This window comes from Panthera uncia (assembly GCF_023721935.1).
Source record: "Panthera uncia isolate 11264 chromosome A3 unlocalized genomic scaffold, Puncia_PCG_1.0 HiC_scaffold_11, whole genome shotgun sequence".
Classification (NCBI taxonomy): Eukaryota; Metazoa; Chordata; class Mammalia; order Carnivora; family Felidae; genus Panthera; species Panthera uncia.
Window position 1 is genome coordinate 18,354,663 of NW_026057578.1, and position 23,766 is coordinate 18,378,428.

The window sequence follows — 23,766 nt, forward strand, 5'->3', positions numbered from 1 at the left end:
TGTAGTCACTATTTTAGGATTGGGTTGAACCTGTTTCTTTGTTGAGGAGAAAAGAACTGTAGAAAGAGAGAGGTTTAGTGACAGGAGCGGAAAGGATTCTTCCGTTCAGAAAATGTTCATGAAGAGCACCTGTTGTGAGCCTGGTGCTGTTCCAGACTCAGGGTACAGCATGAACGAAACAGAGCTCACACTTGTGTGCATACGTGCACATGTCTCACAGGTAGTATGTTTGTAACCAAGCAGACATACTATAATGTCAAGTAGTAACAAGTGCCAGAAAGAAAACTAGGAGGATAGAGAGTGGGGACAGAGGTAGGGGTATGTTTTCTATGGGGTGGTTAGGGAGGGCATCAATGACCAGGTGACATTTGAGGAGACACCTGAACGAAATGAAGAAAGACTAACTGCAAAGTAACCCAGGGTCTGAGGTGGCTGAGAAGTGGGAGAGGATGGATCCCAAGCATTGATGGAAGAGTTAGTTGTCGAGAGAGCCGTCTTCCTCTGATGCTGGAGGGAAGCGCATAAGGACAAGCAACATCAGTGGCTGCCACATGGCTCATGTTCACCGTGTGACAGACACTAGAGATTCTCATCCCTTTGAATTCTCCTGAAATCCTCTGAGGTAAGTATTGTCACCATTTTACAGGTGATGAAACCAAACTGGAAGAGGTTTTACCTGGCTAATTGTTATTAGAGCCTGCATTTTCACTGCTTTTTGGCCCTTCACGCTCTGCTGTTGTCCTCCTGTAGGTTGCTCCAAGCCTAGCGACAGACATAGATAAATTTGTGCAGTTTATGGAGGGTGCGAGAGTGGGGAAGTGAGAAACGGAGGGCTGTCTTGCCCATGGGACCCGACCCTCCGTGGTCCAGAATGTAAGGAATCTTGGGAAGAGGTGTTACGACAGGCGTGTGAGGAAGGTGGCATTCCCCAAGACCTCTCTGCCTTTTTCATTAACTCTCCTCGAGCGAGTATTCCCCATGTTCCGTTCCTCTCCTGTCCTTTCTAAAATCCCCACGCTGTAATAGTGTGGGATTGCCTTATTTGTGCCTGTGGTTGTCAAAGTGGTTCTTAGGAACCATTCTCGAGGTTGAGGGTGGGCATAATTAGATGGTAAAAATACATATTCATTGTGGAAACTTCGAGGTTTATCTGATTTTTTTAAAGTTTATTTATTTATTTGGAGAGAGACAGAAACAGTGTGAGTGGGGGAGGGGCAGACAGCGAGGGAGACAGAGCATCCCGAGCAGGCTCCGTGCTGTTGGCGCAGAGTGTGACACGAGGCTCGAACGCACGAAACCTTAGGATCATGATCTGAGCCGAAACCAAGAGTTGGATGCTTAACCAACTGAGCCACCCAGGTGCTCCGAGGCTTATCTGATTTTTAAAGTTGCTTCCCATGTACTCTTTGCCCCAAAGGGCCTGATAATAGTTTGGGGGCTGGGAGCCTGTGAACAGCAAAGGTCCTTGTCCTTCCTGCCATCAGGTGTGCCTTCTGCCGTCCTGGTGAATATAAAGGACTGTGGTAGCAGTCTGCTATATGTGCACTTGTCTGTGTTTGTGAAAACGCATGCTCTTGAAATGAAATAGACCCCTTGGTCTGAGCACGGATTGTTAGGATGGCAGAATTCTCAAGGTATATACAGTAAATGTAAATAATTTCTGAATGAATAGTGGAATAGCATGTACCTGATGTTTTATTTTTTTTTTTTAAGTGTCTGTAACTCAGCACTGAGGAACTTGGAAATGGCACAGGCACTGTTGCAGGATTTCTGAACTGGAGAGAGAGAGAGAAATAAGAAAAATAAATTTCAAAATGTTACTATTGAAACCTGGCACCATGTTTTTCTTCATAGAAACGTTGTTAGGTGGGTAAGTGTAAGAGGGAAATGGGAATTTTTATATTGTTTGCTTTTTACATTATTAGCAGCTTATCTTGTGAAGGTAATTAAATCCTACCTTCATACATAAGCACTGAAACACAGTTAGGAGGGCAGGAGGCCTGCCAGTTTTCATACAATTCAGAAGTTATACACATTATTTTTGCCCCTGTTGACAAATTTCCTGGTTTGCCCACACAGTTAGGTGGTTCACAGTATGTCTGTATTATCTTTCTAATTAAGTGGTGGTACCCTGAAGTTAGAAGTTACTTGGTTCTTTATTTGAGCCCAGAGGATCTAGTCACAACTTTTGAGTGATGGCAACATAGCAACGGAAGCAGTAAAACCATGTCTAGTATTGTGGAGAAGTACATGTGTTAGGGTCTATCTGGTTATCCATTCCTGCAACATAAAATTTCGCCTTAGAAAAATACTGCTTAGTTTCGTATTTTTTAAACGTGTGCCATAAAAGGTAAAAAAGTAGAGGTAACTTGAGGGAGTGCTTTGTAAATTAATAGATACTATTTGGAGAAATAAAAGTCAATAAATGCGGGGCGCCTGGGTGGCTTGGTCGGTTAAGCGTCCGACTTCGGCTCAGGTCATGATCTCACGGTCCGTGGGTCTGAGCCCCGCGTCGGGCTCTGAGCTGACAGCTCAGAGCCTGGAGCCTGTTTCAGATTCTGTGTCTCCCTCTCTCTCTGACCCTCCCCTGTTCATGCTCTGTCTCTCTCTGTCTCAAAAATAAATAAACGTTAAAAAAAAATTTAAAAAAAAAGTCAATAAATGCTTATTGGACCCCTGCGTGGTTGACGATGTCTGCCATTTTGTGGGGTGGCAGCAGCCTGGTGTGCGGCAATCCATTAGGGTGCTAGAAATAATTTCATGAAGTTTGTCAAAGCTTGCTTTTAGTGAACTAGAGCAGTTATTCTTATAGTAACATCATTCCCACTTGCTTGGATCTCACACACACATCCTTTCTCTCTTTCATAGGATGGGGTGGGGTTATCTATGCAGCATGAATATCACTAAAGGTGCCCCTAGTAATATCTTGTGTGTGAACAAATTGGCAGAGGGGAGATTTGGTTTTACCACCTCTTTTCCTACAAGCTTTCACTTTGCTGGGTAATCAAATTCAAGCCATACTTCCCTAGACTTTCCTGCTTGTGCTCATCTGCCTTCTCTGATGTTCTCAGGTCCTATGATGATGCAGGCCCATGGGGTGGTGGGCCTGTGATCTTTATGGCCCTCTCCAGTGCCCAGGCTCCGCTGTGATAGATGTGTTCACACTTCCTACCTCCTCCTTGAGCTTCCTCTATGGCCCAGGTTTATTTCCTACAGGCTTATTTCTTGGGATGTATTCCTTAAAGTGGAATCGGCAGATAAAAGGACTCAACAGTTTATAGATTTAGTGGCACATTGCCTGAGTGCTCTTCAGAAAGCTTGAAGCAATTAGGCAAGTGCCATTAGCAATGATAAGTTGGACCTGTTTTCCACCATGTTCCTGGCAGTGCTGTGGCCTTGCTTCTGTAAGCATGCCAGTTTATGGTACTTAATCGGAAATTGTGTTTTTTGTGATGGCTCTACTGCATTATACTTATTTTTTAGATATTAAAAAATAAATTTTATCATCATTGGTGGGGTTTTCTGTGTTTTTTAAATGATCTTCATTTTGTTGGGTAGAATTTTGAGTATGTGTCCGGTTATTGATACTATCCTTTTTTTTTACTAGCTGGAATTTGTTTTTCCAACTTCTCTCTTCATTTCAGAACGTGTAGCCACTTGTAATGGCTCAGAAGTTTGGTTTTCTAGGGCCTGATAGTTTGAAGTTGACAGATAAAGGAGATAAACTTGTACTAACATAATTTACTTAGAATTGGCTTTATTCTGTTTAAGATTAGGGGTAAAATTATTTTAACTGTCCCGATTCAGAGCGCTCACTATTTCTCTGGAGTTTATGATGTTCTTTTCCTTTCTTTTCTTTTATTATTTTATTTTATTTATCTTTTAATTCACACCCAAGTTAGTTAGCATATAGTGCAACAATGATTTCAGGAGTAGATTCCTTAATTCCCCTTACCCATTTAGCCCATCCCCCCCAACCCCTCTGCAACCCTCTGTTCTCTGTATTTAAGAGTCTCTTATGTTTTGTCCCCCTCCCTGTTATTATATTATTTTTGCCTCCCTTCCCTTATGTTCATCTGTTTTGTATCTTAAATTCCTCATATGAGTGAAGTCCTATGATATTTGTCTTTCTCTGACTAATTTCGCTTAGCATAATACCCTCTAGTTCCAGCCACGTAATTACAAATGACAAGATTTCATTCTTTATGATTGCTGAGTAATACTCCATTGTATATGTATACCACACCTTCTTTATCCATGTGTCCATCAAAGGACATTTGGGCTCTTTCCATACTTTGACTATTGTCAGTAGGGCTGCTATAAACATTGGGGTACATGTGCCCCTTCAAAACAGCACACCTGTAGTACCTAGTAGTGCAATTGCTGGGTTGTAGGGTAGTTCTATTTTTAATTCTTTGAGGAACCTCCATACTGTTTTCCAGAGTGGCTGCACCAGTTTGCATTCCCACCAGCAGTGCAAAAGAGATCTCTTTCTCCGCATCGTCATCAGCATCTGTTGTTGTCTGAGTTGTTAATGTTAGCCATTCTGACAGTGTGAGGTGGTATCTCATTGTGGTTTTGATTTGTATTTCCCTGATGATGAGTGACGTTGAGCATTTTTTCATGTGTCGGTTGGCCATCTGGATGTCTTCTTTGGAGAAGTGTCTCTTCATGTCTTTTGCCCATTTCTTCACTGGATTATTTGTTTTTTTGGGTGTTGAGTTTGATAAGTTCTTTGTAGATTTTGGATACTAACCCTTTATCTGATATGTCATTTGCAAATATCTTCTCCCATTCTGTCGGTCACCTTTTAGTTTTGCTGATTGTTTCCTTTGCTATGCAGAGGCTTTTTATCTTGATGAGGTCCCAGTTGTTCATTTTTGCTTTTGTTTCCCTTGCCTCTGGAGACGTGTTGAGTAAGAAGTTGCTGTGGCCGAGATGAAAGAGGTTTTTGCCTGCTTCTCTAGGGTTTTGATGGCTTCCTGTCTTACATTGAGGTCTTTCATCCATTTTGACTTCTTTTGTGTGTATGGTGTAAGAAAGTAGTCCAGGTTCATTCTTCTGCATGTCACTGTCCAGTTTTCCCAGCACCACTTGCTGAAGAGACTGTCTTTATTCCATTGGATATTCTTTCCTGCTTTGTCAAAGATTAGTTGGCCATACGTTTGTGGGTCCATTTCTGGGTTCTCTATTCTGTTCCATTGATCTGAGGGTCTGTTCTTGTGCCAGTACCATACTGTCTTGATGATTCCAGCTTTGTAATACAGCTTCCAGTCTGGGATTGTGATACCTCCAGCTTTGGTTTTCTTTTTCAAGATTGTGTTGACTATTTGGGGTCTTTCCTGGTTCCACACAAATTTTAGGATTGTTTGTTCTAGCTCTGTGAAGAATGTTTGTGTTATTTTTGATATGGGTTGTGGAGTTTACGGTTTTCTTGAAGTGAATACTTGTTCCATCATCGTTTACTAACTTGACCTTCCCTTTTCTTGATTTGGCCAATTCTTTCTGCCCTCCTTCTTTTTCCCCTGATTCTGCCCACTTTGCAGCTTGTTAGCAACTTAGATGCTATGCTCATGAGCTTTTTATAGTTCTTCTTACAGAAAACCCCTCTGACTCTTGGAGGAAAAAAACCTAAGTGGACAGACACACACATCACATTCATCTGGATATAAGAACTAATTATGAACATAAGGATAATTATGTGCCTCTGGAATTGTTTCCTGAGGGAGCAGTGTTCTCTAGTTCTGTGAGATGTCCAGGAAATCAAAGTACAAAGTAAACATGAGGCGGTGTCTACATCCGGGCTAGAACTGGAAGCTGAGATTCTAGGATCCCTCCCTTGTTTGTATATGAGGAAGGTGAGCGCTTTAGACTTGGGCCAGTCTACTATTTAGTGATTCAGGCAGCCCCAAATTTCGGGTTTCTTCAGGTTCTTTCTGGTTCCCACAATGCCCCAATGCACTTCTCGACCTCCAGAGCCAAATTGCTGGGCTCTTATTGCTGTGGTGCTCAAAAGTCACTTATGAGAAAAAGTTCAGTGTCATCATGGGCATCATGGGCACACTCAGTGGAGATGGGGGCTTAAATCTGAGTACAGTAGAATCAGTCATTTAAAATCATACTAAATGTTGGAATGAAACTTATTTTGTCAAGTAATGTATGCACACGGTTTAAAATGTCAAATTGTATGGGGGGCATGTGATGAAATGCGAGGGTGACCTATCCTGTCTCACACCAGCTTCCCTCTCAGTCCTTCAGGAGAACTACTTTTAACTCTTTTAGCTCTCTCTTTTACTGTGTATATTTTAATTTTTTGATTTATCAGTAGTAGATATGATTTATTGATTTCCTTCCAGAAGAAATGAGGATAGTTTATTTTTACCCCCTCTCCTCCAATCCTCTTGGTATATTTTATGCCATTATGCCTCATAGCATTATTTCATGTCCCTCTTTTAGCTTCTTTTGTAATTTTATATGCTAGCATCTTTTATAACTTATTTTGTCTACAAAGATAGTGTCTTTTTGACTCCACCCATCTGAAGCAATAAATCAGGTAGGCTTAGGACCATACTCTGGGGGCTGGCTGTTGACTGTTGTTACAAGATTGTAAATATTCTGTAGAAGGAAACTCTCTTCTGTATTTTCCTCATGTGTCACAGTTAATCCTGAGATCACCTTAAATGTTTTATTTTGGATTTTACCATAATCTTTGGCTTTTTTATGTTTTACAGAAATAAGTAACTTCCTTCAATAGATGATAATGAAAATACAAAAGAAAGAGAAGCAGGTAAGTGATCACATATTTTTTTTAATTAAAAAATTTTTTTTTATTTGAGAGAGAGAGAGAGAGAGAGCACAAATAGGGGAGAGGGTTAGCTAGAGAGGGAGAGAGAGAGAATCCCAAGCAGGCCCCACACTCAGCATGGAGCTGGACGTGGGGCTTGGACTCATGAACTGTGAGATCATGACCTTAGCTGAAATCAAGAGTCAGATGCTTAACTGACTGAGCCACCCGGGCACCCCTGTGATCAATTCTTTATAGTTTTTATGTATTCATCATTTTATTTGTTTGGTTAATCTAAAATCTATAAAATTTGTACTCATAATGATGTGTAGAAATTTCCTCCTAGACAAAGTAATAAACTAATTGGAAGGAAGTAAACATCAGCTATTGGGCATTTGGTTTCTTGAAGGGGAGGAGAATTGATAAAAACGTTTATGACCCTGTGTGACCCACCCTGCCAAGATCTTTTCCTTAGTTGGTGCTTCTGTGTTCCAGGTGGTTCCATATTCAAAGGAACCCAGAGACTCCAACCAGTGTGGTTCAGGGAGGTGAGAGGGGGGACCTCCCTCCGTCTCTTGGAAACATGCTACCTCTGATGGGCTATTTTGCTTTTACAGAATTGGAAGATAGCCTGGTAACTGGGAGTATCTGAACCCCTGCCCTTCACAGAGACCGTGTGAAGAGGTTGGGTGGGATCAGCCACTTTGCTCTCTGCTGCTAGGGAGCACCGACTAGTTAGATACAGGGTGACCTAGGGATATAGTTACAAGGATTATTCTCTGTTCTCTCCCAGTGGATAGGTCCTTGTGAAACCAAACCAAAACAAATTGTTTTAGGAAATAATTGACTCATTTGCTGCCAATTCTTAACAGGAAAAGTGGTGACTAAACGCTATCCACACACTGATTTCTTTGTATCCTGGCTCTGTAGCGCCATCAGCTGGTAGACAAACACTATAGAGAATGCAGCACCATCTGAGGAATTTATCCTACTGGTAGACTCAGACATGTGTCAGATGGGTGAACAAAGGTTTTTGCTGCTGCTTTGTTTATAGAAGCAAGAATGGAAAGGAACCTGCATGTCCATCAGAAAGGGGACTATTTAAATCATAGCACATCCATCTAGTAGAATATTAAAACCTCTGTTAAAAAGAACACATTAGTGAAGAGAACCCCAAGCCTTCAAAACTATTATCATTTATGATACACGGGCAGGTTTATATTTCTTAAAACATTCTGCATACTTAATGTTTTAAACATCCTTTAAGGTAAGCTTTTATTTCAGTAAAAACACTTTGTGGTTTTTTTGTTTTTTTTTTTTGAGAGACAGAGCATGAGTGGGGGAGGGGCAGAGAGAGAGGGAGACACAGAATCTGAAGCAGGCTCCAGGTTCCGAGCTGTCAGCACAGAACCCGACACGAGGCTTGAACCCACGAACCGTGAGATCATGACCTGAGCTGAAGTCGGATGCTTATCCAACTGAGCCACCCAGGTGCCCTTCAGTAAAAATACTCTTTACCGAAATTATACCAACATGAATTCAGGTTTCTTTCTCTTGAGATTTTACTGGTTCATATTAAGACCTTAATGTGTCAGCCAGCTATTACGCAGCTTAGGTTAGATGAGTTTTCACTTAGTAGTGTTGATCAACGGGGTGGAATTCATACTTAAAAGTTGGTATTAGCTGTGATAGGGGAGCAAGTGAATTAAGTGGAGCCACTTCTAGGAGGAATCGATCCTGCTTCTCTCAGGTGCAGGTGATAGATAGGCCATGCTGGTGACTAAACTGTGACTAAACTGGTTGCAGAGCACGAAAATAGAAAATTCCCTTCGTGCCAAAGCAATCCATAGGTACCAGCATTGAGCATGTGCATAGAGACAGAGAGGAGTCCCATGTTCTAGAATGAACTTGGGCTTTGATTCTGGTAGATAGAATTGAAACTAGCTACCACTTTGCTGTGTAACTTTGGACAAGTTCACACCTTTTTTCTATCATTTGAGTGGGAGCAATCATATGTGCCTCACAAGGTATTGAATTAAATGGGATAACTCATCAAGTGTTTGCCATTCAGTGTGTCAGTGGCAAGGAAATCATCCAGTAGAATGAGAAAATTAACCACCAAAGTTTGTCCTTTCCCTTAACCATGTTTTTAAAGTGTTAGAAGTAACAGCAGGGCACCTGGCTGGCTCAGTCAGTTAAGCATCTGACTCTTGATTGCAGCTCGGATCATGATCTTTTGGTTTGTGAGTTCAAGCCCTGCATGTTCTGTGCTGAGAGTGTGGAGCCTGCTTGGATTCTCTGTCTCTCCCCGCCCTTCCCCTGCTCATGCATGCACGTGTGCACTCTCTCTCTCAAAATAAATAAACCTAAAAAAAAAAAAAAAAGAAGTAACAGCAAATAAAATGTCCACTCTTTAAAAACCCTCATTCCTATAAATTCTTTTTTTCTCTTCTCTGGAGGAAAATGACATGTAAATACATTCTGTTCTTGAAAATTACTCACTTCCTTGTCCAAAATTTTATCAAGGTAAATTAAACCGAGATGAAAGATTTTGTAAGTTAATCAAAACTTGGTAATAAATAATCATACTACTGTTTAACCAGAAAGGACATAGCAAGAGTAGTGTGCCAAGAACAAAGGGTTTAGAGATTGACTGTACTGCCTAAAGAAGTGTTGCAAGAAAAATAGACTTTTATAATAAAACATTTAAGAATGAGTCATCAGGGGCTATAGTCTTTTATCTATATCAAAAAATAAACTTTTTTTCCTAAGAAATCTATATATATATTTTAATCCCTAAAAAGACTAAGCAGTATTATGCAGAAAAACATCTTGCAAGAGGAATAAAATGTGAATTCTAATCATTGAAAACTTGTAGCAGTACTGACGCATAGTGCAGCTAGAAGTACTTCTGTGTGTGTGTGTGTGTGTGTGTGTGTGTGTGTGTGTGTGTTTTAAGTTTATTTATTTATTTTGAGAGAGACAGAGAAAGTGAATGAGTTGGGGAGGGACAGAGAGAGAGGGAGAGAATTGCAAGCAGGCTCCGCACTGTCAGCACAGAGCACGGTGTGGAGCTTGAACCCACAAATCGTGAGATCATGACCTGAACCAAAACCAAGAGTTGGATGTTTAATCAAAACTGAGCCACTCAGGCACTCCTAAAAGTACTTCTTTGTAAGGGAATAGATCCATTGCTGATGTGAGCAGTGACAAACCTATGGTAAGGAAATACTCATTTGTATTCATCCCAGCTTCCTTGTGTGGTACTGAGAGAAGTACAAAGTATGATAAATAATTATTTGATATAAGATGCAGGTAAGAGGGTTTGGGGGGGGCACAAATCCAATGTAGAGGAAGGTTTATAAGCATGAACACAATAGGAATAGGTAATACTGTGAATAGGAGTAAAACTTGGAGCTGTGACCAGGAAGTTAACTCAGACTTGCAGTAATTATGGGAGAACCTTCTGTCCACACCCCATGACCTTAGTGCAGAGTACTATTTTGGGTGGTGACCTACGATAAACTAAGATAAAAAGCATGGTGGATTTAGCTGGCCACCAAATTCCCAAAAGTGTTGGTCCTACCTGTTCTTTAGTAGGGGGAGGTGAAGATTTGAATCCCGAGGATGGTGCGTGTAACACTAATAAGAGATCAGCAGATAATGACCCACAGTTCAGAGTAGTGAAAGAGAAATAGCACAGTTGATCATATGGATGAATAATTCATTTCTTAGACTTTTCAGTGTCACCCTGCAGAGGGTCTTAAGGGCTAATACTAGTCAGACCTTCCATTTGGTTTGAACATGCCTAAAGAGGGAGTGTTAGTAAATTGCTTAGTAGAACCAGGATTTTAAACAGCCTCACCCTGGAGTCATGTTTCAAAAGGACTTAAAATGGACTGTATCCAAATTCTCCCTCTTCCAAAGAAAGCAATCTGAGCCTTGAATCCTTTTCTCTGTTTTGACATACCTTGACAGACTTTTGTTGTTGTCATAATTTGTTCTGTGTTCTGAAACATACTTGAGAAGCCAGAGTATAGTGACCAGGACGGTAAAAGAACATTGACTTATTTTGGGGCGCCTGGGTGGCTCAGTCGGTTAAGCATCCAACTTCAGCTCAGGTCATGATCTCACGGTTCATGGGTCCGAGTCCTGCGTCAGGCTCTGTGTTGACAGCTCAGAGCCTGGAGCCTGCTTCGGATTCTGTGTCTTTCTCTCTCTGCCCCTCCCCTGCTCATGCTCTGTCTCTGTCACTCTCTCAAAAATAAATAAATAAATAAATAAATAAATAAATAAATAAATAAACGAACATTGACTCATTTCATATGAAGTATGAGTATGATGGATGAAACTATGATTATGTAGCCTAAAGAAAGGAAGGTTTAGGGGCTTCTGGCATGCAACTCTTGATCTTAGGGGTTGTGAGTTTGAGCCGTCCATTGGTGTAGAGATCACTTAAAAATAAAGTCTTTTTTTTTTTAAAGGGAAGATTTTTTTTTTTAATATAAGAAATTTATTGTCAAATTGGTTTCCATACAACACCCAGTGCTCATCCCAACAGGTGCCCTCCTCAATACCCATCACCTACCCTCCCCTCCCTCCCACCCCCCATCAGCCCTCAGTTTGTTCTCAGTTTTTAAGGGTCTCTTATGCTTTGGCTCTCTCCCACTCTAACCTCTTTTTTTTTTTTTTTTTCCCTTCCCCTCCCCCATGGGTTCCTGTTAAGTTTCTCAGGATCCACATAAGAGGGAACACATATGGTATCTGTCTTTCTCTGTATGGCTTATTTCACTTAACATAACATTCTCCAGTTCCATCCACATTGCTACAAAGGGCCATATTTCATTCTTTCTCATTGCCACGTGGTACTCCATTGTGTATATAAACCACAATTTCTTTATCCATTCATCAGTTGATGGACATTAAGGCTCTTTCCATAATTTGGCTATTGTTGAGAGAGTGCTGCTATAAACATTGGGGTACGAGTGCCCCTATGCATCAGTACTCCTGTATCCTTGGGTAAATTCCTCGCAGTGCTATTGCTGGGTCATAGGATAGATCTATTTTTAATTTTTTGAGGGACCTCCACACTGTTTTCCAGAGCGGCTGCACCAGTTTGCATTCCCACCAACAGTGCAAGAGGGTTCCCGTTTCTCCACATCATCTCCAGCATCTATAATCTCCTGATTTGTTCATTTTGGCCACTCTGACTGGCATGAGGTGATATCTGAGTGTGGTTTTGATTTGTATTTTAAAAAGGAAGATTTAAAAGCATCCTGTAGAGAAAAGGGATTTAAATGTATCTGTTGCTGAACCTGTGGATGCAAATGGTTACATGGAGAGCATTAACTGGAGGATAGGCCAAGGCACTTATTAAGTATTGTTTCCTCTGCTTATTCCCTGTCAGCATCTAAATTTAATAATCTACCTGCCCCTAGTTTTTGTTACTGCCTGGAATTAACAAGGTTTAGATTGACTTTGCAGATCTGGAGAATTCAGATTTCTAATACTCTTGGAACATCATAAGAGAAAAACCCCCCTCCCCCCAGTTTTAAATGCGAAAATATGATAATAGAGTTGGGGACTAGAAATGACAGATTCTGGGATTTTGGTGAGAGACAGTTGGCAAACCTGTCCACCACTCTTCAGTCCTTAACTTACCAGCTTCTCCACAGCATGCAATGCCTATAATCATTGTGTCTTCAAGTGCTCTCATCTTCTGGCTTCTGTGACACTCACACTTTCTTTTCCCCACCACATCACTGACCTGATTGCCCCCTCTCACCCTCTCTCTAGGTTCCTCCTCTGGGGGCCCTTAAACATCAGTGTTTGTCAGGTTTTGGTCCTGTTCTTTTTCTTTGTCCATTCATTCTTCCTGGGTAGTCTCATTCATTCTTATAAAAATGACTCTTGGAAAGTATACCTGAGAGCCTCCTGGACACCACTCCTTGCATTATCATCAGATGCCTGAAACTGATCTTTCCTCCTCCTGGTGCTGACCAGCTGTGACTACATGTGGAGCCACGTCAGGGTCAGAATGCCTGCTTTATCACCCAGAGCACAGGACTCCTGGGTGAAGAGAGATGGAATATTCTAAATGGAGGAGGAAACAGAACACACACACACAGTTGGACTTTGTTCCTGGGTCTTGCTCACCCAGCAAAGCTCTGTTTGCCAGATGACTGAGCCCAGCACAATGGCAGTGTAATAAAGGCGAGGATATGTGGGGTTTTCGCCGGTAGTGTATCCCACAGTCAGGTAACCATAGGGAATATTCTTTCAGAAGACAGTGAAGGTGAAAGAGTAAGGCACTCCTCTTTTTTTTTTTTTTTTGCACTCCTCATTTTAATTGGAAAATAACAATTGCCACCTGAAATGTCTGCACACCAACTCATAATAGTAGCAGTTCTTTGTATTTTTATTTTTATTGTTTGGACTTTAAAAGTCACAAGGTCTCAAATTTAGATAAGCTTTTCTACTCATTTTTATGTTTAGCTAATTTCTTGATATTAATTAAGTCTGAACATAGAACATTGTCCCCTTCCTGCTGGAGAAGATGGAAGAGCTTGAGGCAGGCAACAGCAGCAGCTGGCTGGGCCGTACTCACCATCAGGTTCAAGGTGCATATGGAGGGCGTGCAGGGGGCCTTCGGGCTTGAGTGCAAAGAGCACTGTCTTTGTCCAGCACTCAGTCAAATGTGGTCACAGTGCCAGCGCCTCCCATATTCTGCCTTTGATTCCTGAATCGTGGTAATTTGGAGGAGTGTAAATTTTCTGGCAAAACAGCCTTTCCTGTTCATTATTAAAGTATTTAAAATTTTTCTATTATATACCTGTGAAAATATTTTGGGGCGCCTGGGTGGCTCAGTCGGTTGAGTGTCCCACTTCGGATCAGGTCATGATCTCTTGGTTCCTGAGTTCAAGCCCCGTGTCGGGCTCAGAGCCTGGAGCCTGCTTCAGATTCTGTGTCTCCCTGTGTCTCTGCTCCTTCCCCGCTCATGCTTGCTCTCTCTCTCTCTTTCTCTCTCTCAAAAATAAACATAACAATTTTTAAAAGATATTTTTATTACAAGTATTGTGAAAGTAATATCTTTGTTACTGTTTAGAAAAATTAAGCAACCAAATTTCCACAGCCTTAAATGAATACTATTCACTTTTTGTTGATTTTCTTCCATTCGTTCTTCTATACACAGGAATTTGTTGTTTTCATTTTGTTTACATGCACAATTTTGTAGACTTCTCCTTTGTTTTTCAAATTGAAAACACTCATTTCATCCAGTAATCATATGATTGAGATTTACTGTAAGCCACAAAGATAGTGGGGAATCCACAGTCACTGCCTCATGATGCTTACATTCTAGTTATGGGAGACAGAAACAAAAACTCTCAGGAAAGAAAAAAAGAAGGGAATGTTACCTATAGTCTTGTCACCCAGACATAATGATGGTTAATATCTGATACGTGTCCTAAATTTATTTTTAAAAACTGGTGTTGATAAATAGCGTTTTTAAAAAATAAACCAGAGAGGGCGCCTGGATGGCTCATTCGGTTGAGAGTCCGACTTTGGCTCAGGTCATGATCTCACGGTTCATGGGTTTGAGCCCCACATAGGCTTTGTGCTGTCAGCAAAGAGTCTGCTTCAAATTCTCTGTCCCCCTCTCTCTCTGCCCCTTCCTGCTTGTGTGCTCTCTCTCTCTCTTAAAAAAAATTTTTTTTTAAACAATAAAAATGGGATTAGATCATAGATTTTTTTTTTGCCCACTTTCCAACATGTTGTGGACTTTTTTTTATGTCAACTAAAACTTTGTAATTAATAATATATAATACAATAATGTCACAATGGCTGTATAATACTGTTCCATATAATGGATATGCTATTAATTTAAACATTTTACTAAAGATTGACCAATAGGTTATTTATAGTTTTTTCCTTTATTAAAAATTCTGCATCAGATATTCTGTCTTTGGAGTACCTAAATATTTCCTTAATTTATGTTGTAAAAGAGAAATTGCTCAGTTTAAAAGCATATCCATAATTAAAATTTTAATATTGTTAACACATGCCCCTGCAAAAAAGGCTTTTTAATACTTGATGCAGCTGTCAGCAACATATGAGCGGACCATTTTCGTTATATTCTTATATTGGACTTTTAAAAATTGAGATGTAATTCACATACTGTAAATTCTACTATACTTTTAAATTGTGCAACTCACTGGTTTTTAGTGTAGTCCCAAGATTGTGGAAAGATCACCACTATTTGATGCCAGAACATTTTTATCACCCCCAGAAGAAACCATATGCATGTTAGCAGACACTCCTCATTTCCTCTTCCCCCAGGCCCTAGCAACCACTAATTTACTTCTTGTCTCTGTGGATATGCCTATTCTGGGCATTTCATATAAATGGAATTGTACAATATGTAGTCTTTTGTACCTGGCTTCTTTCACTTAGCATAATGTTTTCAAGGTCTATCTGTGTTGTACCATGGATGATTTTCTTAATTAAAGTCTATTTTGACTTTCAAGTACTTCAGTGATTCTTGGGGAAATAACTCAGGTTTGTCCTTAAATCTGTTTGGGAACCATTGACCTACGCCATAATATCTCCATTGGTTCTTAAATCCTTTACAGTTGACCCAAATCTAGTTTATCTGGATTCATATGTTTAAGTGTCTTTTCCAGGAATATCCTAGGTTGCTAATTTTGAATCAGCAAAGTGGGTTTTATTGCTAACGGTGTGGTTTATGAGCTAGCATTGTTGGATGTCTTTTTTTTATCAGTTTTCCTCTCCATTTCATCTTATGTTCTAGGTGCTTATCTCTATTTAGTAAATTGTCAATATAATGTAAATTATTGGTGGTGTCATGGTCCATCATCTCCAATCCATTCCCTTTGGGGCCATTTTTGAAGTGGAGATTTAATGTCCTTCTTGGTAGAAACTGAAACAATTTATTAAGGCTCTTTGTCTTTTCTCCACTGACCTTGAGACAAATGAAAAATATTTTTTGTCATATTTTTTAAATTCTCAACAGACATCTTTTCCAAGCCCCCAACAAGGTGCCTTGAAAAATAAAAATATTCCTGGTGTATTATTGACTTTGGAGATTATAATTTTATATTTTTTTAATACTGATAATCTGTCTTTTGGGATACTTCTAACTTTTTGGAAACATTGACTTAATTGTGCTGCATTTCTTGGGAATCCCTATTTCCTATAGGATGTCCAGCTCTGCCACTCCCTGGAATATAACCTTTTGACAAGTTGCTTCATCTCTCTGACCCAATTATCTTATCTATAAAATGAGGGGTAGAGTAGATGACTATTTGTGATTCCTCAGAGTGGAATTGCTGCAATGACAGGTATTTACATGTTTATGTTTCTAAAGAACTACCTGAACTTTTCCCCAACTGGTTGTATAGGTCTTTATATTTAACATTTCTCACCAAGTCTAATCATACTGGTCTGGTGGCCTAGCAGTCATTAATGGTTTCTGGGGATGTAGGTCATAAAATGTTCAGTGAAATGAGTGTGAGCTTTTGGGCAGAAGGTCCAGGTCCAAGTTCCTCCACTTACTAGGTATATGTGTGTGAGTACCTCATCTAACATCAGTAATCTTCTGTTTCTTCGTACACAAAATAGGTGTCTTTACACTAACCTTTTAGGATTTTTGTAAAGATGGGAGATATCATGGAGCATGCTTTGCATAATTCCAGGTAGATCCTTATGATTTGTGTCCCATAAATGTTAGCTGTTGCTATTGTTCTTGACTAATGATTGAGTGTCCAGTTTCTACAACCTATCTCCATCCGCCTCAGCTTTGGAGGGCCCTAGCCTTCAAAAGATAGACCTTGAGATGAGGTATGAGTTGAAAAGAGTGTCCCACTTTTATCTACAGAGTGTTGCCTTGGTGGAATTAGGACTTTAATGTGTCGTCTTTGAAAACCTCTTTAATAAACTAACCTGTATCTCTTGCTTTTTTAGTGTGTCCACCCTTGCATGTGAAGCAAATACTTGTGTCCTGCGGGTCAGGTGTCCCTGGCACAGAATTCAGTAACATCCCAGGGACGGCAGCGTACTCTTAAGATCTGAGCTTTAATTAGGTGCCTATTATGCACCTCTGAGGTTCTTGTTGCCTTGTTTTTTCTTTTTCTCTTCTTTTTTTTCCTTTTTATTGTGGTAAAAAAAATATAACCATCTACATGTAAAAAAATTTACCATCTTGAGCACTTTCTTGTATTTGATTTTAAATTCCTTTTAAGTTTGCTTAGCTTCTCCTTTTTCCAAGCCATCCTAAGAACTGAATCAGCAGTGAGGTAGTCAAACTGAATTTTCTTTTTTTTCTTTTCTTTTCTCTTCTTTTCTTTTCTTTTCTTTTCTTTCATAGTGAATGCTGCCAGAATGACCAGTTCTTTCTGGATTTAGGCTTGTTTATGAGGCTGGACTTTATTTATGATAAAGATACAAAAAAATTCTTCTTTTCTTTCATCTTTTTCTCCTGGGATTCTCAGTGTTATGTTTGGGAGTATTGGCCTAGGGTAGGGAGCTGGAAGGCACAGAAGGGGGACCATGCAGCTGAATTTTGCACTCCATCACTCCTAGGGTGGGCCAGGAAGTCTGAGCACAGATCGGGTAACCAGAACACTGGAAGGAAGCCACGCCACCTAGGCAAGTGTCTGTGCCCTTCAGCACACGCCAGGCCTCTTGTTAAGGGAGCAGACTATTCACAAATGGTGCTGTTCCTAAGCCATCATGCAAAGACGATTGTAGTTGGCTTCCTGGAAAGCCTGCTTGTCCCTTCCAGGCTCTCCTTGAGTTATTTCTTTGTTCCTGATCCAGAGGGGTGCTGTTCCTGAAACCAGCACCCACAGTATCAGATTATTGCCAGCCTTAGCTTGGTTACGAAATGACAGATGTACTGTGATACCAGACCTGAAAGTATGAGACGTGACTTCTACTTCCAAAGGGATGTTTCCTGAAAGTGGTCACCTCGGGGAAGCTGTACCTTTAATGGTGCTCAAAAACAGCTTCAGAACTTCCTTTTTTAGGAAGATGCCTTCAGCATCTGTGACACATTCTTTCTTAATGGCATCTATCATAATAAAGCTTTCCCCTGTAGGGGCAGTTGTTTTTTTGTAAGTGGCCAAAGGTTATTTGGTGCTGAGTCTGGAGGCTTAGATGATCATGCAGAGGAACAGCACCTTTAGTTAAAAGTAAAAGATGTAGTTTTAGAATTTTTAAAAAATTTAAAAAATGTTTTTTATTCATTTTTGAGAGAGAGAGAGAGAGAGAGAGAGACATAAAACGAGCAGGGAAGGGGCAGAGAAAGAAGGAGACACAGAATCTGAAGCAGGCTCCAGGCTCTGAGCTGTCAGCGCAGAGCCCAACATGGGGCTCGAACTCATGAGCCATGAGATCATGACCTGAGCCAAAGTCTGACGCTTAACCGACTGAGCCACCCAGGTACCCCTGAAAGATGTAGTTTTCTTGTTGAAAGTCAAACCAGCTGATTGTTGGTGCTGCCTGAAGATACATGAGAGCAAAGATGTGGGGAGATAAAGCAGCACACTGAGATTGTCCCTGCATCCTTGTCATCCAGTGATGCCACTTTTATTTAGGAGCATATTTGAACAGAACTTTTGTGTATCAGCATGAGAAATGCCATTCTGGGTAAGAACTGTGTGCCTAGGATCTAGAGGTATTTTGTGGGGACACCACTGTTGTCGCCTGTACTAGACATGGGGCTCAGATTTTAGCACATAACAGCTCCTTGAGAGTTGTTTTTTCACATGCAATTTTTGTATATGGTAACGGTGGCTTGGTGCAGAGGCAGACACAAAGTATGTCCTGGTTGCCACTGTCTCCCCAAGACCTGGCACATGAGGAGCTAGCACGTGATAGGAATTCAGTAAACGTTGAACAGATCCATAGATTCAAACTTCATAATGCTCTTTCGTATGAAGCATGCATTGGGAAACTAACAAGCTCGTTTCTCTCTCTTTCACAGTTGTCAAGTTTAAAAGTTCTGAATCACTCTCCAATGTCTGATGCCTCTGTCAATTTTGACTACAAATCCCCCTCCCCGTTTGACCATGGCACTGATCAGGAAGAGAAGATCGAAGATGTTGCCAGTCACTGTCTGCCTCAGAAGGACCTGTATGCTGCTGAAGAGGAAGCTGAGACCCTTTTTCCTAGGAAAATGACATCCCATAACGGGATGGAGGACAGTGGAGGAGGAGGCACCGGAGTAAAGAAGAAAAGGAAGAAAAAGGACCCGGGAGAGCAAGAGGGGGCAGCGAAGGGAAGCAAGGACAGGGAGCCCAAGCCAAAGAGGAAACGAGAGCCTAGAGAGCCAAAGGAAGCCCGGAAGGCCAAGGAGCCCAAGAGGGCCAAGGAGCCCAAGGAGCCCAAGCAGAAGGATGGAGTCAAGAAAGCACGGAAGCCCCGGGAGGCCTCGGGTACCAAGGAGGCCAAAGAAAAGAGGAGTGGCGTGGACTCTGCAGCCAGGACGAAGTCCAAGAAAGCCAGGTGCGTGTCCCTTTCTGCCTGCTTGGAGCACTTGGCTCTGCCTGCACACAAAGGTTTGCTTTGGGCCTTCCTCTAGCCCTCAGACATAACTTTACCACTGTCATCCAAAATGAGCTACTCTCCCCTCCTAAGACAGAAAGATAACCTTAATACTGGCCCTGCAATTTCTGGCCATTCCTTTTGGATTAAGAAGAATTAAAATACTGTCACACACAAAGGGTGTAAGGGAAGGGACGTCAGAGGTATGACGCAGGGCTGGCAGCGGTTTGGGGGACGGGAGCAGTGTGGAGTGGCAGAGGGGCAGCTGTTGGAGGTGCCCGGACCTGGGAATTTGTGTGCGGGCAGTCCGGGAGAGCTGTGCACAGACAGGGAACACCTGCTCAGCCTCCTGCAGCCACAAGCTCTCTAGTGTGGGACTGCTCCTGGTCCATTTCTCTCCCTCTGTGTCTAACACAGTGCCTGACGTGTCAACAGGTGCTAGGGAAATGAGGAGTGAAAGAGACTAGTGGAGACCACAGTGACTGTAGAGAGATCGGAAGGTGTGGATACACATTCACTGCAGGGTGGGTGGTAAGGGTCCTGGTTAGAGATCCCATCAGGATCCAGATGTACTCTTCACTCCGTATTGGTCACCTGTATACAAATGGAATGGTTTTCATTTTGTCTCTTTCTAAATTCTTTGTGGAGAACATTATATTTAAGCTTTCTGAGGAAATGTGAAACAAAAAAATACATAATCTCTATATACTTAAAAGGAATTTAAGTTTCTAAAACCTAAGTGCAGTGGCAGGATGTAGACCAGGAGCACCCATAAAAGCACAGAGACTGGTATGAACACTCACATAAAGTATTTAGACCATCAGACCCGTGTGGGGTCAGGCATTTAGGAAGTAAGCTTTAAAGAGAAGAAAGCATTTTGGGTGATTTGTGCTGCGACAAGGAATTTACTATATGGTTCAGTTCATTTTCAGAAGGACAGTTTGTTGGGAGCAGATGGATAATTTCATAATCCAAGTGCAAACTGCCTTGTAATATTCATTCCCTTCTGCCCCACAGGGGGTTTTATCTTTTGTCCATCGGAAAGGCTTGTGGGGGATCCCGGGAATGTAGTTTACAGACAGTGGACCTAAAGTACCTTACAGAAGGTCAAGAGAGGCATGTAAAAATCAGGATTCTCACAAAGGGAAACTTATGGGCTGTTTCTCAGTGAACCCAGTGAGCATGCTCTGATCTCTGATGCGTGTGTGAGGTAGCATAGTGAGTCTCTGTCTTCTGCCATAATTTTCATCTGCAAGTTGCTTGGGAGAAGCAGAAGGGGTTCTTCAGGGCGCTAGCACATGTGAGGGAGAATCAGATGTGAGCTAGTGGGGTGGCTTAGAGAACAAAGAGGAGTCCCTGAGTCCTTAGAATTGGGGTAACTGGAGGAGGGTTCTCACAGCTTTGCTGAGGACTCTGGTTGGTTTGTAGAAGGCCATAGAACGCCATAGGTATCTGAGCTCACTAGCTCTGGTCTCTGGTACTTACCTGCTTAAAGGACTTCTGTGTGGGCTGTGGAACAAGGGAATAAGTATATAGACATTGCTGTAAATTCCATTTGGGGGCCATAAGAGGCATTTCACAAAAGAAGTTTGGGTGTCCTATATGTGTGTAGCAATACTAAGGGAACCTGATTGTGATCAATTGTAAGTGACGTGGAGAAGTGCTTGGTAGTCTTTTCAGGGGCTGCTAACTTTTGACATCAGAAGACACCCTTTGCGAGGATGTTGATAGAGCTGGTTACCTCTCAGCAGTGTGGGCAAGTTACATGAGGGTTTCTTTTGATTTGGGGACCTATGTAAGACTGACTTGTAATAGAGAATCCTTATGTAGCTTGGTAGGATTCTGTACTGGTGAGCCTTTCATTTCTTGTTCTTTTTGTATTTATTGCTTTGGTTCCTTTAATTAAAGAAATTAAAGATCCCACTAGTCAACAGAAGCAGTTTTAATTATGAAAGGACATTAATTAAAAAATTATGTTGGCAATTCTCAGTTTTTTTGTGCTCTTTGATTTATTCTCTTGCAGATTGGCTCAAGTACATGTTTTGATTAGCCCTGGATCATACTTGGTGGTTGCAAATCATTCACTGAATGCTTGGATTATCATAGGAGCTCCACAGTTAATTTGAGGGCTCCCAGCCTTTTCTGCCTTCAGTCCCTCTTGCCAGCTTCCACCTGGCTCATCTTTCTGAAGTACTTGCTGTAATCTTATTTCTGTTTTTAGTTGGAAAAGGTGGTGAATCAAATGCCTTCATCCTCTCTCTTCCTTCCAAATCAGTTTGGAAGTAGTCAGCAGAGATGGAGGTGTGGTGATCAGCTTTCTTAACTGTAAACTGGATTGAAGAACCTCCACCAGCTGTGGCTGGACGTGAGCTGCTTGTTCCTCCCTTTGGTTGAGTTTTTCCACCAGAACTGCAGGCACTGAAGCCTGGAGCATGTGCTGGGGCAGGTATGCTCTGTGCCCTTTCCCAGTCTCTCCAGTCGGGTCCCTAATCAGAGAAGTGGGAGGAGTTTGAAGAAGGGTTGAAAATATGTTGCCAGTAATAGTCCTTCCTTGGGAGTAAAACGTGGGCACTGGGAAATGGGATATCCTCATATCCTCTAACTTTTGAAACTTCTGATTGCTCCTACTGCTTCCAGGACAAAATCCAGACTCCTTTTTCTGTTATTCAAACCCTTTGGGGTCTGACCCCTCCCTCACTTCTCTGACAACAGACCTCACTAGCTAGACTGCTCTTCCTGGCCCTTAAAGACACTTGACTTGTTTCTCCTGGATTGCTCTGGCTGGTTCTCCCAACATTTTGCCCCTGTGTTTCTCCCCCAGTATCCCAAGTCCTTTCCATTTCCAGGTCTGAATGCAAGTCCCATTTCTCCCAAGAGCTTCCCCAGACCAGTGTGCTGGCATGTCCCTTCTTCCATAGCACTTGGAGCCTTGCTCCCCATTGTAAATCAGAGACTTTTATTCCTGGGAAAACTAAAGGAGAGCTAGTCTAACCTGTTGTACTGCAGCCGGGGAAAGGGGGGACTCACTGAGAAGTGTCTTGCTTACAAGGGTGTGTCATAAACTCAGACCTCTGCTCCCCAGTCTTGTACATTTCCCTCTTGGAAGGTGCCTCTCGTTTAGAAACTGTCATCGTCCTGTGTGTATGACTTGTGTCATCAGCATCAGTTAAATGCCTAGGGTCAGGGCCACTATACTTTGCGTCTTTTATGCTCTCAGGAGTCAGTCACTAGAGGTTTATCAGGTTGTTGGACACATTGAGTTTATATATTTATATATTATATATGTAACATATACTTTGCATATTTATAAACTACATATAACACATATATATTCTATTTATGTATTTAATTTGTTTTCCTAGAACAAATAGAGCTCTTCCTGTAAATAAGACCATATAAGATATAACTCTCATTGTTAAATAATTGTAGGTGGTGTCTCAATTTTAACTAAAGAAGTGAACATTTTATTTTTTAATTTATTTTTATTAAAAAAAATTTTTTTAACACTTAGTCATTTCTGAGAGACAGAGACAGAGCATGAGCAGGGGAGGGGCAGAGAGAGAGGGAGACACAGAACCGGAAGCAGGCTCCAGGCCCAGAGCTGTCAGCACAGAGCCCCATGTGGGGCTCAATCCCACAAACCTGTGAGATCATTACCTGAGCTGAAGTTGGACGCTTGACCGACTAAGCTACCCACGTGCCTCTTATTTTTTTATTTTATTTTCTTAGACAGCACAAGCAGGGAGAGGGGCAGAGAGAGAAGGGGAGAGAACCTCAAGCAGGCTCCACACTTAGCTCAGAGCCCGATTCAGGGCTTGATCCTGCAATCTTGGGATCATGACCTGAGCTGAAATCAAGAGCTGGATGCTCAACCAACTGAGCCACCCAGGCACCCCAAGAAATGAACATTTAAAAGAAACTTGTCTAAGGCACAGAGCTAATGAGCAGCACTGTTAGGATTTGACTCTGGGCTCCCACTTTTTTCTCCTTCAGCTCTGCACCTATTTATGCCTCACAAGGGGATGTTGGGAATGGAAAGCAGTGGGGAGATTCCAGTGTCAGAGAAATTTGTTTTTTATTTGTAGGACATGGCCCTTCTGTAGAATTTCATTTTGCACACTGCACAATGCCCTCTAATCCTCTAAAGACTAAAGTGGCTCCAGCTTTTCCCTGTGCAGTTTCTCTCGCACTTGAACCAGCAAGTAGATAACTGGACATGTTTCCTGTTTTAAACAAGTGATCGTCTAACAGATTTTCGTTTTCAAGGATGACATCAATAGTGATGAATATTCATTTACTGAATAGGGATAAAAGTCTGACATGCCCAAGTAAGAGAGGCAAGAAGCTTTTTTTTTTTTTTTTTTTTTGAACGACCATCTCTTCCTTTCCCTTCAAATTATATTGGAGAGTGAGCACAA

The 23,766-nt window shown here is 41.5% G+C and overlaps 1 protein-coding gene across 5 annotated transcripts in view; it reads left to right on the forward strand.

The window, feature by feature from the left end:
* Positions 1–23,766, forward strand: part of CHD6 (chromodomain helicase DNA binding protein 6) — a 205,940-nt gene that overhangs the window by 49,475 nt on the left and 132,699 nt on the right. For all 5 annotated transcript variants that reach the window (XM_049650774.1, XM_049650776.1, XM_049650778.1 and 2 more), the window contains exons 2-3: positions 6,732–6,787; positions 18,789–19,309. In XM_049650774.1, the coding sequence (XP_049506731.1) occupies positions 6,755–6,787; positions 18,789–19,309 (554 nt within the window). In that variant the 5' untranslated portion in view covers positions 6,732–6,754. The remainder of the gene's footprint in view (positions 1–6,731; positions 6,788–18,788; positions 19,310–23,766) is intronic.